Source organism: Melanotaenia boesemani, chromosome 21, assembly GCF_017639745.1.
Source record: "Melanotaenia boesemani isolate fMelBoe1 chromosome 21, fMelBoe1.pri, whole genome shotgun sequence".
NCBI lineage: Eukaryota > Metazoa > Chordata > Actinopteri > Atheriniformes > Melanotaeniidae > Melanotaenia > Melanotaenia boesemani.
In genome coordinates, this window is record NC_055702.1 from 1361233 (window position 1) to 1374538 (window position 13306).

Sequence of the window (13306 nt, forward strand, 5' to 3'; positions counted from 1 at the left end):
CAGCTTTCTCACTGTATGGCAGGGTGTCCAGTTGCCAGAGGCGCTGCACATGCTGGAGTAGCTCTGTGTTGGCTGCAGCTGTAGTGATATGCAAGCATTGGGCTGGACTGCGTGGATTCTGCACCGGTGTCATTGGACCTTGGAGGCACCAGCCGAGACGTGTACATACAGCGATAGGTTCATCCGGAGTGCCCTGGACAATAGGTCGTACGGGTGTGATGAGATGGCACATATCGGACCCGATGAGGAGCAGAGGCTGCACGTGGTTGACTGGAAGAAGTGGGAGGCCTCTCAGGTGTCTGTGAGCGCGCTGTAGTGCAGCTACGGGATAGTTGTGCTCAGCAAAGCTCAGTCCATCAGCAGAAAATGCATTGGAGACAAGATACCTTTCATTTGGCTTGGAAAGGGGGGAGACCTCAAAAGAGACTGTTAGACCTTCTAGCTGTTTCACATTTTGGTGTATTGTCTGTATGGGGAGAGCCTCTGGGGTACCAGACAGCTTGAGAGTTTGCAGGACTGGTGCCAACACAATCGTCCTCTCCGAGCCGTCGTCCAATATAGCATGTGCTTCGACCGCCTGCTTGCCATGGTGGATGAGAATCTTGACTACCTTTAACATGACTCGTTGTGCACGATTGGGACGGTCAAGGTAGACCTTTGTAGCTGAAGAACTCACTGTTGGGACTGCTTTGGATGTATCTTGGATGGAGTCGTGTAGTACTGTGAGATGGAGTTCTTTGCAAACCTTGCAGGGCCGTTTGAGGTTACAGCTCTCCGCGGCATGACTGCGACCACATTTCCAGCACCGGTTTCCATCCCTGATCCACTTCACAATCTGATTGGGAGTGAGCTTCTTGAAGTTATCACAGGAGGTCAGGTAGTGATCTTTATTGTCACAATGCGGACAGTATGGCTGTGACTTGGGAGCAGGCTTGTTATGGCTCGGCTTGGAGGCAGGTGACTCTTCCTTTACCGTGAGGAGCACTGGGGTGGATCGTTCTCTGTAGGAGGTGGAATTCTTTGTGCTCTTAATCGGTTTATTGGGCTCAGTTTGGTACAGGGCCGCAGCACGGCTTGAAATGCGTTTAGCTTGGGACTTGATTTGGAGCCAGGTGGCGAGGTCCGGGAGTGTGTACGTTCGATCAGAGCCTGATTGCAGGATTCCCCGGTTAAGGCAGTACTCCACAAAGCTGTCCCGATAAGCTGGAGGCATTTTACTTAGTAGCCGGTCCACGTGTGACCCACACATGAGTTCAATACCATTCTGTCCTTCAAGGGTTTGCAGCATGCCCACAAGTGATTGGACGGACAGAGCGAAGGAGTCGAAGCTGTTGGCATCGCCCATTCTGAGGGCAGGGGAGTTGAGAATGGTGCCGAGCTCTGACTGCACGAGCTGCCTTGGTTGGCCGTATTTATCTTGTAGCGCATTGAGTGCAGCAGTATATGGACTTGGATGGTGCATGTAGGCCTTTGCGAGTTGTAGAGCACTGGGTAGCTTTAAGTGACTTAGCAGCACTTGGTATTTGTATTGCTCGTTGAGGTGGCTATGGTTGTTTAGTAAACTGTCCAATGCCATCTTTAGGAGGGCGAAATCACTCTCGCGGCCACTCTCGAACACTGGCAGCATGGGCCTAGGGATACCGAAGGCAGCAGCGAACAGCATGTCTGCTCCTGGTTGTGGCTGTAGACCAGGATATGGGGCAGGTGCTGGCAGAAAAGCTTGGTAGGGTAAGGAGGTAGTCGGAGTTTGCTCCCACTTGGAAGCTGCTACTGGAACTGATGTAGGCTGCGCTGGACTGGTATCGGTGAGAGCAATGTGGGACACAGGAGGCTGAGTGTAGGGGGGCACCGTTTGAGGCTGCATAGCTGGGTAGGCGCTTGGCGAAGAGGGGACTGTGGCAACATTTGGTTGTGGCTGGGATACAGCAGAGGTTAACTCGGTCACTTGTCCTTCAGCAGTCTGTTGTTGGGGAAGTGAAGCTTGGTGAGTTGTAATGGGTTGCAGCATATTGGCTGAGTGGGTAACTGTGATCACTGGCGCTGGTGGGTTCTGCACAGCAGTCGCTGGTTGGACTGGATACTGTACATTAGAAGACAAGACATCGCAAGAATGTGTCTGGAGCTGAGGTGCTGCAGCTGGGGCCAGATATACAGCGGGAGCTGCCGAACCTGTAGGTGCTGGGGGTGGTTCATATAAGCTGGTAGTGCTATTGGCCGAGAGCATGGAGGTGACTAACTTTGCTAGCTCCACATCAGTCTCTAGTTGTTTCAGACGACGACTCTGACTTAGGCGCTTATTAACAGCTTCTCTAGCCTCGAGAGCTTCCTCTTGAGCTTGTTGAGCAGCTTTAGCTTGGGCCTGTATTTGTTGGAGTTCGCGGTCAGCTAGTGAGTCTTCCTCCATTTGCTTTCGTAGGTTATCAAGTTCCCGTTGTTTACTGCTCTCCTCCAGTATTGCAGCTTGCACGGGAGAGAGGCCTTCATGTGGATAGCCGCCGATAGAGTAGATGGTCCGTCGCCCAGATTGTGAACTGTAGCCGGATGCAGTGCTTGAGGCTCTCCTCGAGTGGCTTCTGTGTTTGCTGCCAAAGCGGGATGAAGCGATGGGGGGCTGTGAGCTGGGCACTTGATAGTCGACTTCGTAGTCCGTTAGGTGTTGGGGTAGACGAGTAGCTCTATGGGGCCTCACTTGTACCTCTTCCATGGGTGCTGAATTGTCCATACTGTGTTGATGATACTCCAATCCGGCTCGAAGGACCAGAATTTAATGTAGATGCCACCACATTAACTCGGGATTTTAACACTGGTTGGAGCGGCCAATATGAACAGTTGATTCCGATTAGAGAACCAAGGAGACCGGAGGTAGCTTAGAACCTTTAATGCTGGCTTAACTGGTACAGCAGATAGCATTTGACACACTGGATTAGGATTAAGATGAGCAGGTGTGTGATTTTTATATCATTCACGCACACCAAACGTTGTGCTGATCAAAGCAACGTAACAACATATGTGCGTCGATTAACAATGCACGTCTAGAAACGCGGAACTAAATATTCGTTCCCCCCAGTCTTTCTGACACCATGTATGCCTGTACCAACACACCTGAGTCAAATTAATGAGTCATTGTGTAGAACCTGATTGGCTGTTAGAGCCACCTAATTTGACTCAGGTGTGTTGGTGCAGGGATACATGGAAAACCTGCTGGATTGCGGCCCTCGTAGGACCGAAGTGAGTATCGGTGATTTACGCCCTCATGTCTGGTTTCACCACCAACACCAGCTTATTGAGCTCTGTAGCGTCCACATGGCTGGTTTATAACCAGGAAATTGTCAGGTGTTTACACCCTGTTTGTGCACTAACTGCTGGTGTAATAAGTAATTTAGTTATTGATGTAAAGTACCTTTTTATACTTTTCTACCATGACATCAGTTCATATGTAACGGTTAAGAGGATCAGTGAAGTCGGGGTAATTCTCCAGAATGGACTGGTAATGTGCCGAGATCAGGAGAGGAGCTCTACACGTGCTTCATATGTATATATTTTAATTCAGGAACGAGTAACGCACGATTAGTCAACCTGCAGACATACGAACATGTATAATTTTTGGAGTGGGATTTGTTCTGTCAGCTGTATTTGGGTTTACTGCTAAAAAAAGAAGCGATTAGCTTGCCTGTGGAAATGGATTTATTTTGAGAACACACTGAAGTCAAGATGCTCATAACTGAGGATAACTGAGCTGTGAACAATTCTAGAATGGAAATAAATACTCAGAGCTGCTGCAGATGTAGCAAAGCGTTTTGAGGTTTCTTTAAATCTCCCATTAGAGTCCAGCCCGCTACCAGGGTCTAACACTGGCATGGTGCCATTTTGGACTCCTTACCATACAGCCCAATTTAGACATTTCCACTATCCTCTTGGCTATGTAGTACATGAGTCTGGAAAACTTCATTTGAGTTTACATGCCACATGTCTCCTGAACGATGTCCTAGTCCCACCTCCCTCAACCTGCATCAGTGGCCTGTGCTGCGTTCATGTTACTGGGTATGGTGGCTTGTATGCCAAAGCCTAAACTTGGCTTTGATGGAACTTTGAGGTCTTACGTCTGGGTCAGATGACGTGTGTGTGTGTGTGTGTGTGAGTGAGCAACATTTGTCCTAAAACCACATTTCAGAGCAACACGCTGCTTTTTGTACCAACTAATTTTCTGGTATTTAATGATGTATTTGCCCAAACCACAGAACAATAATCCAGATGAGACAAAACTAGAGTTTAAATGACACATGGGATTGTTTGCTTAGATGTTCTGAGCATCTTTTGATAACAAACTGCTACCCATTTTAGAGACTTCTCTTTGAATGTGGTTATCCCAGGATAGTTTGTCTGTTAGAATTCCCAACAGCTTCACCTCCTCTATATATCTTTTATGTGGAGATAAAGTTGAGGTTTATCTCTTAAAGAATGATTTGTACCAATGACTGCATTTGTTTTAAAAAACATTTAAAATTAGTTTGTTACTGTCCACCCAGATGACTATATGTTCAAGTTGTTTAAGGCTTGTTTTTATGTCATGGATTGGCTTTGCTGCAACATTTACTGTTGTGTCATCAGCAAACATTGAAATGCTGATTTATATATGATATATATATATATATATATATAGAGATATATATATATATATATATATATATATATATAGATAGATATATATAGATATATATACACACATATATATATATACACATATATATAGATATATATATACACACATATATATATATATACACACATATATATATATAGATATATATAGATAGATAGATCGATAGATATGTATGTATATGTATATTAATGTATGTATGTGTATATATATATATAAATGATTCTTTTTTAAAGGGGTGATTAAGATTAAATAAGTCATCCAGCAAAGAGACACAAAGTACATGAAGAGTTAAGTGTGAGTTTTTCTGGACGACGTCTCGGACCGTTTCCTTGTCTGGTGAAGATGAAGCTTCTCAGTTGCAGATAATAGAGAAATGTTTTGGGGGGGTTGCCGGTCTGGACTCCGTCCTGCTCAGAAAAACAAGCTTCCTGTTGCATGTTCTCCTCTAACATCTAGCACATGCTGATGTTTGATTGGCTCCAACTTTCTGAATCATTTCTGAAGTTGTTGTGTTAACTGTTCAGTCTCAGCTGGTGAAAAGTTCAATAAAATGTCCAGAACAGCGTTTTTATTTCAGCCGTGTGGCTGATACAAGATCTGTTTGACATACAAGACAGGCTGAAGCTCCTCCTGCCACCAACCAGGATGAAGAGCGTCTACATCTCATGTGTTTGGATCAAGACTTGCTGCTCCTCCTCCTCCTCCTCCTCCACCTCCAGGTCTTTTCAGGTGGGTTTATGTACATGCATGTTTGTGGGTGAGTGAGAAAGAACTGCACATGAAACATGAACTTTAGTAAATGTGAGGCTGTTTCATATCACTGGCATCAGGGATGTATCTGCTGTAGGGTTGTCACGGTACTCGGTACTTCGGTACCAAGTCGGTACCAGCACTGCTGTCGTACTGTCGGTACTTGTATTTTCATGGTACCGGTACCGATGGTACCGAAGGAAACGGACGTAAGAGATGTTTACATCCGCCCGCTGCTAGCTAAACAGTTGGGTGGAGATGGCTACATCGAGTGCAGCGGGAGCGGCTGCTCCGCCTCAGCTCGTTGAAAAAAAGGGAACCAGGAGCCACATATGGAAGTACTTTGGCTTCAGGCCAAACGACAAAGGGGACATAATAAATCCCCAAAACCCAATTTGCCGAAGATGTGGAAAGGGATTCAATACGAAAGGAGGAAACACGTCCAATCTAGCAAAGCACCTTAAAGACAGGCACCCGGATCTATACAAAGAATTCAAGGTGAGCAGAACTTTACGAAGTTTTTGCTAGCGGACCACAACGGAGCCTTACCGAGGCACATTTTAATTTGACATTTATCTGGTAATTTGTATGTAACTAACTCAGGACAAGCCCGTACAATGGAGTGTTTAAAATTTTGTCCATGATTACATTTCTGACTGGCTGCTGGGATTTATAATGCTGTTCTTGCATTAAGCACAATATTGTTCATTTCTGTTAAATACTTGAGGGCATGCCATTATAGAAATATTTTTTTAATTATTATTCTTATTTCTTTTTTATTTATTTGTTTGTTCTTTAGTAAAAAAAACACAATCTTTGTGTAAATACTTGAAGGGAAAACACCAAGGTATATATTTTATTATTATTTATCTGTTCAAGTTTCTACAATGTAAACAGATTAATATTTTAATAAAGATGCTGGATATCTTGAATAAATTAGTCTTTTTATTTTTTTGCCGTGGTATCGAATTAGGTATCGAGTATTGTGTAACTTCACTGGTATTGGTATCGACTACTGAATTTTGGTATCGTGACAACCCTAATCTGCTGGTGCGTTGGACAGGAGCAATGGGCAGGGTTGATGAAGGTAGTGGGTGGGGAGGAAGAGGATGATGCTGGGCTCTGAGGAAGGGCTTTCTCCCAGGGTGTAAATGAGCCAGGACCGCCCCTGGTCGGAAATCTTGTCACATCTGTTGCAGGTCACAAATTTCCCTTTTCTGTCAGGGACCATCATCACATGCAGACATGAAGGTTTACTCCTAACTTCATGTCCACGAAACAAACAGCTGTAAAGATGCACAAACGAAGGCTGGAAGTTGTGTCTTCATCACAGACAGATGGACCCCTGGAATCAGGGAGGAGTTTTAGGCCTTTCAGCTTCGTACGTTGTGAGAAGTTCTCCTTTAAGTCCTGGTGAAACCTGGTGAAAATGTTTATTTAAAGGCTCCAAAACCCAAAAAGGAACGGATGTAAACGCACATCCCACAAGTCCAGGATCCTAAAACTGAATCAATCAGGGAGTAATTAAACCAAATAAATCCATTTTTATGCCTAACACATGAATTTATGCTGAATCATCTGCAACAAACAAAATAAATATTTTATTCTCAGTTTTTATAACATTATCCTGGTGATTTAGTCATTTTTAATTATTAACCTTTTGATGTCTTTTGCCGCAGATTTAAAACAAACTGCTTGGTTTTATTTTTTTATATTAAAACTATTTTATTTTACAAGTATAACTAATTTTAAATTATTTATTATTATTATTTAATTATAATTTATTTTATTCCAGCCTGTTAGATTTTTCCTATAATTTAATTTATAATTTTATTTCATTATTTTTTGCTAAATATATTTGTTATTTTTATATAAGTGGATAAATTCAGACTTTAACGTGAAGAACAGGTTTCGTGTGTGATTGAAACAATGCAGCAAACTTTCATAAAAACAAGTTTATTGAACGAATGAGAAACGTTTTAAAACTCGTTGATCTTAGAAGAAATAAATCAGATCAACCGTCAGAAACAAACTTACCTCCTTAAATACAAGCAAGAAAACACGTTTCAGACATTTACACCAAAACTCTGAATCTGGAAAACATTTTAAATAACTGATGCACGAGGATGAATTTAAAAACAAAAACAAAGTAAATTCAGAGGCAAATAGTTCAAATCTGTTTTCCTTCCTGGTCTGTGGAAATATTTTTCCTCCTGATATTTTTCATTTTCATTTTTATAGAAAATTCAAGCTGAAAATCTTTCAGACTGGAAGAATAAAGTTTTTGTCACCTGGAGGAGCAGAAATGAAACATTCCGGACCGTGAACGCAGCACAGTGTTTTCAGCTGAACTTGCTATAAAAATCCGTTTTTATGAAGCAGGAACAAAGTTTTCCTTCAGACACAAACTGTTTTCTCCTTTTCCAGCATCTGGAGGGAGAAAAGATCCTGAAATGGTTTTCAGCAGCAGGAGAGAGACCTGGTTCCGGTTCTGTTCACACCGAACCGAACTTCCCTTTAGAAAAACAGGAGCCAGAAGAACTCGTCAGTCCGCTGGACGGTCCTCAGTTCGGACACGAGCATTTACACTCGGATATAACCGGATACTGAACCTCGATCCACGCGCATTTCAGGCCCTTTTTCTGCGCGCAGTACCACCGCAGGATCGTAAAGTGAGTCGCTTTGGCGGGTTTGCAGACCATCCCCTCTGGTACAGAACAAGACCGCTTACTGAAGCAGGTCCCCACCTTCAGGTACCGCGGCCAGAACCGGATACCCAGGTCGTTCCACGCGTAAAGCACCGGGCAGAGCGCGTACGACCACAGCCACAGCTGCAGCCGCCGCCGCAGCTTCCTGCTCGGTTTCGGCTTCCTGCCGTGCTGGACCTCGAACTCCGCGGTCCGGATCTCTTTAGGCATCGCTCCGGACAGCTTCAGCCGCAGCTCCGACTCGTTCCCGTCCGCATCCCCCGCGTGCTTGTTCTCCGGCGGGGACGCGGACATGAAGTTCGGGTCGAAGTGGCTGCCCAGAGCGCCCCGGAGCTCCGTCTCGTTCAGGTCCTTCTCCTTCGGGTCCAGAAGCGTGTCCGGATCCTCCTTCATGACCACCGGAGGCAGGTCGTCACTGGGTACCGGACGGAGGACATAGTAATGTTGGCACGTGCCCTGCTGTATCCTGGAGCTCAGAGAGAAAAGGAGCGCGAGGACAGGGAGGAGGCAGCAGGAGGAATCCATCTCCAACCTGCGGGTCCAGGATCACACTAGAATCCCAGATAATCGCGACCAGAACCCAGCAGAACGGTTCCGGACCGACTCAGAGTCAGAGAGGAGAAAGACAATCAAACGTGGAAGCGGCGCGTGGGATGGATGGAGTGCGAGGAACCCCAGAACTTCTCAAGCGCTTTGAGACGGAGGAGAGGAGCTGCGGGTCCACTTCCCGGATCTCCGCCGAACAGAACTCAGACTGGGGTCCGCGCGCCGCATGTTGGCGCCCCGTCTTCTGCCTCCGGTCCGAGCTGGAGCAGAACTGAAGCCGAACTCTGCAGACGCGGGGATATGCAGCAGGATGCTGATGTCATCCGAACACCACCCTCACCCCCGTCAGCCCGACAAAAACACGTGCGCAGTTCAGCCCATGATGAAGATGAAACGGAGCATCATCATCATCTGTGCTGGAACTTCAGCTGAGACTTTAAAAAGTTCTGACTCGGTTCTGTAGGTGATTGACACGGAACATGTGCGGAATGTGGACTCACTGTAAATTCTAACAAGTTGCTTTTACTAAAAATGAAAATGTGTAAAAATGTGTTTTGAATGACGTCACAATTATCTGTCATCTGGATCTGGAGGGTTTGTAGAACTGGATCCATAAATCCAGGAGGCTGATTAGATGAAATCAAACCTGTAAATTAAAGGAGACGCTTTAAATGATGAGTTCAAGTTCACCTTTCTGAGATGAAACAATATCAGACCAACGGCCTCTGACCTGAGGTGACCGGAGGTCTGATCCAGACCTGGAGGTCTGATCCAGACCTGGAGAATCCAGGAAAACCTGAAGTCTGATCCAAACCTCAGTTTTGCTAAATTAGGTCTGAAAACTTTTATTTGCCACCAGGAGTTTTTCTTTTTAATGTTTTCTAGAAAATCTGCATCATCATTACATCACATGTATCGTGTCACATGTGTATCATGTTTAGTACATGTATTATGTTACATATATGTACATCGTGCTACATACATATGAATCATGTGTCTCATGTGTAACATGTTATATACATGTATATCATGTTACTTCCCTGAGCAGCACGTGTGTCCTTTTACATCCATGATTCTTATATGTGTCATGTTACATACATGTGCATCATGTCACTTCAATGTGTATCATGTTAGATTCATGTGTATCAAGTGTGTTACATCCATGTCTCTAATGTGTATCATGTTACATACACATGTATCATGTTATATACATGTGAATTGTGTTTATTGTGTTATATACATAATTTGCATGTATGTATTATGTTACATACATGTCTATCATGTTACAAACACGTGTATAACTTGTCTTATGGTACATCCTTGTCAGTCATGTGTATCATGTTACATGCATGTGCATCACATGTATCATGTGTATCATGTGAAATAAATGTAATAATGTCTATCATTTGTACTACCATGTGTCTCATGTGTATTATGAAACATATGTGTATAATGAGTATCATGATACATCCTTGTGTATCATGTTTAATACATGTAAATCATGTGTATCATATCACATACATATGTATCATGTTACATCACGTGTATCACGTGTTACATGTAACATACATTTGTATCATGTTACTTCCATGTGTATCATGATACATCCATGTGTGTTATCTTACATTCTTGTGTATCATATTTCATACATGTGTATCATGTTAAATCCTTCTGTCTCACATGTTTACATGTGTAACATGTTCCATACATGTGTAACTTGTTTTATGAATCAGGTGCATCATGCGTATTATGTTACGTCTGTATGTATCATGTGTAGCACACCGGGCTGATAAACATGAGATCAATGCAGAACTGAACATGTCATATCTGAAAAGTGAATTCAGCTGAATTAGATGTCATTTTTAGAGTGAATAGAAGTGGAACAGCTGGTCGCCGCTGCAATGACAGAAAAAGCCGTAAATAGTCCAAACTGTCCGAATGAGTCGGGATTCCAGCAGCCAGAAGGTGAAAACCGCTGGAATGTTTGTGTACGTTGTAAATGTTGAATTATGAGGCTGATAAAAAACACGTCTTGTGTCAGACGCTAATGCAGCGCAGATAAAGGATCGACTGTGCTGGTCTGGACTGAGGCCGGACTACCAGGCCCTGAATGTGGGGAGTTGGTTCCTGCTGCTGAGGGTCTACATGGAGCTGTGGTATGTGGCGTGACCGGCGACCAGCAGCGTGTGTTCCTTCTCCCTGGAAAGACGTTACACACACGTCTGTATGGAGAGAAATTAGACTCAATAATAAAACATGAGAGGGAGCCGGAGCGAACACACGCGTACACGGGTAGAACATGCAAACTCCACACACAAAGGCCGCTGTTCAAACCTCCCAAGCCAAGACTCGAACCAGCAACCTTCTTTGTTTAGTTTCCTGGAAGACTTTTAAACACGTTGACTTCTCTCTTTTATTAGTGCTTCCATGTTGTGGATTTGAGCGGTTAATTAGTGATCTTTCCTCTTTTTCCTGTCTTCATATTTTTAATAATAATGTGCTTGAAAACAAACCCAGTTTACAGTTGAAGCTCTGGCTCAGACCTGGGGAGGGTCAGGGAAGAAGATGGAGGGAAACCTTCCTTTTTTATAATTTATAGGTTTTTTAGTCCCGACTGAGCTGTGAACGCAGCAGTCGGCCCCCCTCCTCCTCCTCTGGCTCCCGCTGAATGCTGGGTAATTTTCTGGTGGTGACAGGCGCCGCTAAACTGTCAAATCTGAGAGGAAGTCGGAGGCAGAAAGCGAGGCGCAGATAAGACTTCCTCTTTTTTGTGAGCTTTTTATTCATTACTTCCATACCAGGTGCCTTCATGAGGACCACAGGAGACCCGAATGCTCGCTGAGACGGATTTGGAAGCCTCGGGGCTTTTTGGTAGTTAGAAAACTCACCACTGAGTCCTGATTTCAGGGAGCATGTTACTATTCAGAGTATTTAGATTGGTACCAGGGCCTCATCTCTGAAGCTGCCGTAGGCACGAACCCGGCGTTCCTCAAATATAGATAACTTCTGGTATTTATAAAAACCAAACTTGGCGGGAAAACGTTTGTCCCTCCACGCGGCTCTGACGCACAAAATCTGCAAAAACCGACACCAACGGTCCAGAATAAAATCAAGATGCTGTGAAAATCAAATATTAACTTTCACACCTATTTGCAAAATGAATAAAGAGACAAATTCAATATTAATACAAGCTCAAAAAAACAGAGCGAAACGGAGGTGATGTTAACAAGAAGCTCAACCACTGTGCCAGTCTGCTGCCAGCATGCAGCAGTCAGTAAAAGAACAGGCGGAAAGTAGCTTCAGTCCTTCATTCTAGACCCAGCAGAGCGGGACCAGGTTCAAACTGTGAGCCTTAAACATTCTGACTGAATAATTGCAGGAGATCACAGAAATTCCTCCAGAGATTAAAGAAATATAAACTAAATGAAAACGTGTGCTGCAGCCATGACTTACTGCTCATGAAACATGTGTCACAGTTTACTTCTTCCTTCCTTCATGTTAGTGACACGTGGCCCCGAACAGTTCAGGATCCGTGAGAAAAAACGGATAAAACTAAACTGAATGTCTGCAAAAGTGATAAAACATGAATTTATAGATTCAGCCAGAAAAGCAAGTGGATTCTGTATTAAAACGACGGGTCTGGTGGAGCAGAGACTAAACCCGAGCTGTTTCCGTGTGGTCGGCCCGTCTCCGCCACCTTGAAGCCTTCTCCCTCAAATGGAGCGTTGAAATCTCTCCGGTCATCTCACCATCAAAGACATAAACAACAAACAAAAGCTGCTTTTCTGCGTTTTATCGGGCTCACAGACGACAACACAGCCGGTTTTCCTCCGTCCTGGGAGGCCTGTCCATCAAGATCAAACCGACTTTCTATTCAAGCGTCCGAGCGATGTGGAACCTGGACGAGTCCCGTCTGCAGGGCTGCTTTTCATGAGAAGAAAACAGGATTGTTTGGTTGTATCGTGTTTTTAGCAACCACACGATTAACCCTTAAACTGCCAGCTCACGTTCAGACTTTCCCTCTGAAGGGGGAACAGCAGGAAGCTGGAGAACCGCGGCTTTACTTTAACGTTGGCATCAACATGCGAGACTTTGTGAACATGGAAACGAACACGTTTGGTAAAAACATTGATTCTTACTGTTTGGTCCAAAACAAATCCAAGCAAAACTAAATAGAAACAAGCCTTTTGTTGTTTTTCTAGAACAAACATTAAGGGTGAAACTACCTCCTTCCTCCCACCACCTAAACACACGTGTGTGTGTAAACGCTTTACTGCTGTATGTATCATGTCTGATACACTTTACATCGCTCTTCCAGCATCATGAACTCCTCAGTTCGAGGTGAAAACCCGGCAGACCAAAGATTTTCCAGACCAGTGAACGCTGGACCCGCCAGTTCCTGATGGATCTGAAGCATGACGCTGGTCTGAAGGCTGGCTCAGCCTCCCTGCAGCTTCCAGGCTGAACGGGCAGCGTTCTCCTGGTCTGGAAGGACGACTCGAGTCCTCCTGCGGGAAAACTCTCTGCCAGACTTGGTGTGAGATTCCAGTTGTTTCACACCCTCCCACACGGCAGCAGATTCCTCAACACCTCCGGACTCAAACACGCACTGTGCTGCAGGCCTGGAGCTTCACAGACCAGT

At 44.5% G+C, this 13306-nt stretch overlaps 1 protein-coding gene across 1 annotated transcript; it reads right to left on the reverse strand.

The window, feature by feature from the left end:
- Positions 1-7289: 7289 nt before the first annotated feature.
- On the reverse strand, positions 7290-9076 carry nog3 (noggin 3). The gene has a single exon (XM_041974358.1). It carries the CDS (start codon positions 8641-8643, stop codon positions 7975-7977), a length of 669 nt encoding a protein of 222 aa, XP_041830292.1. The 5' UTR covers positions 8644-9076; the 3' UTR covers positions 7290-7974.
- Positions 9077-13306: the final 4230 nt, after the last annotated feature.

Coding starts and splice junctions, on each gene's coding strand:
- nog3 (XM_041974358.1), bottom strand. CDS start 8,643: ATGGATTCCTCCTGCTGCCTCCTCCCTGTCCTCGCGCTCCTTTTCTCT.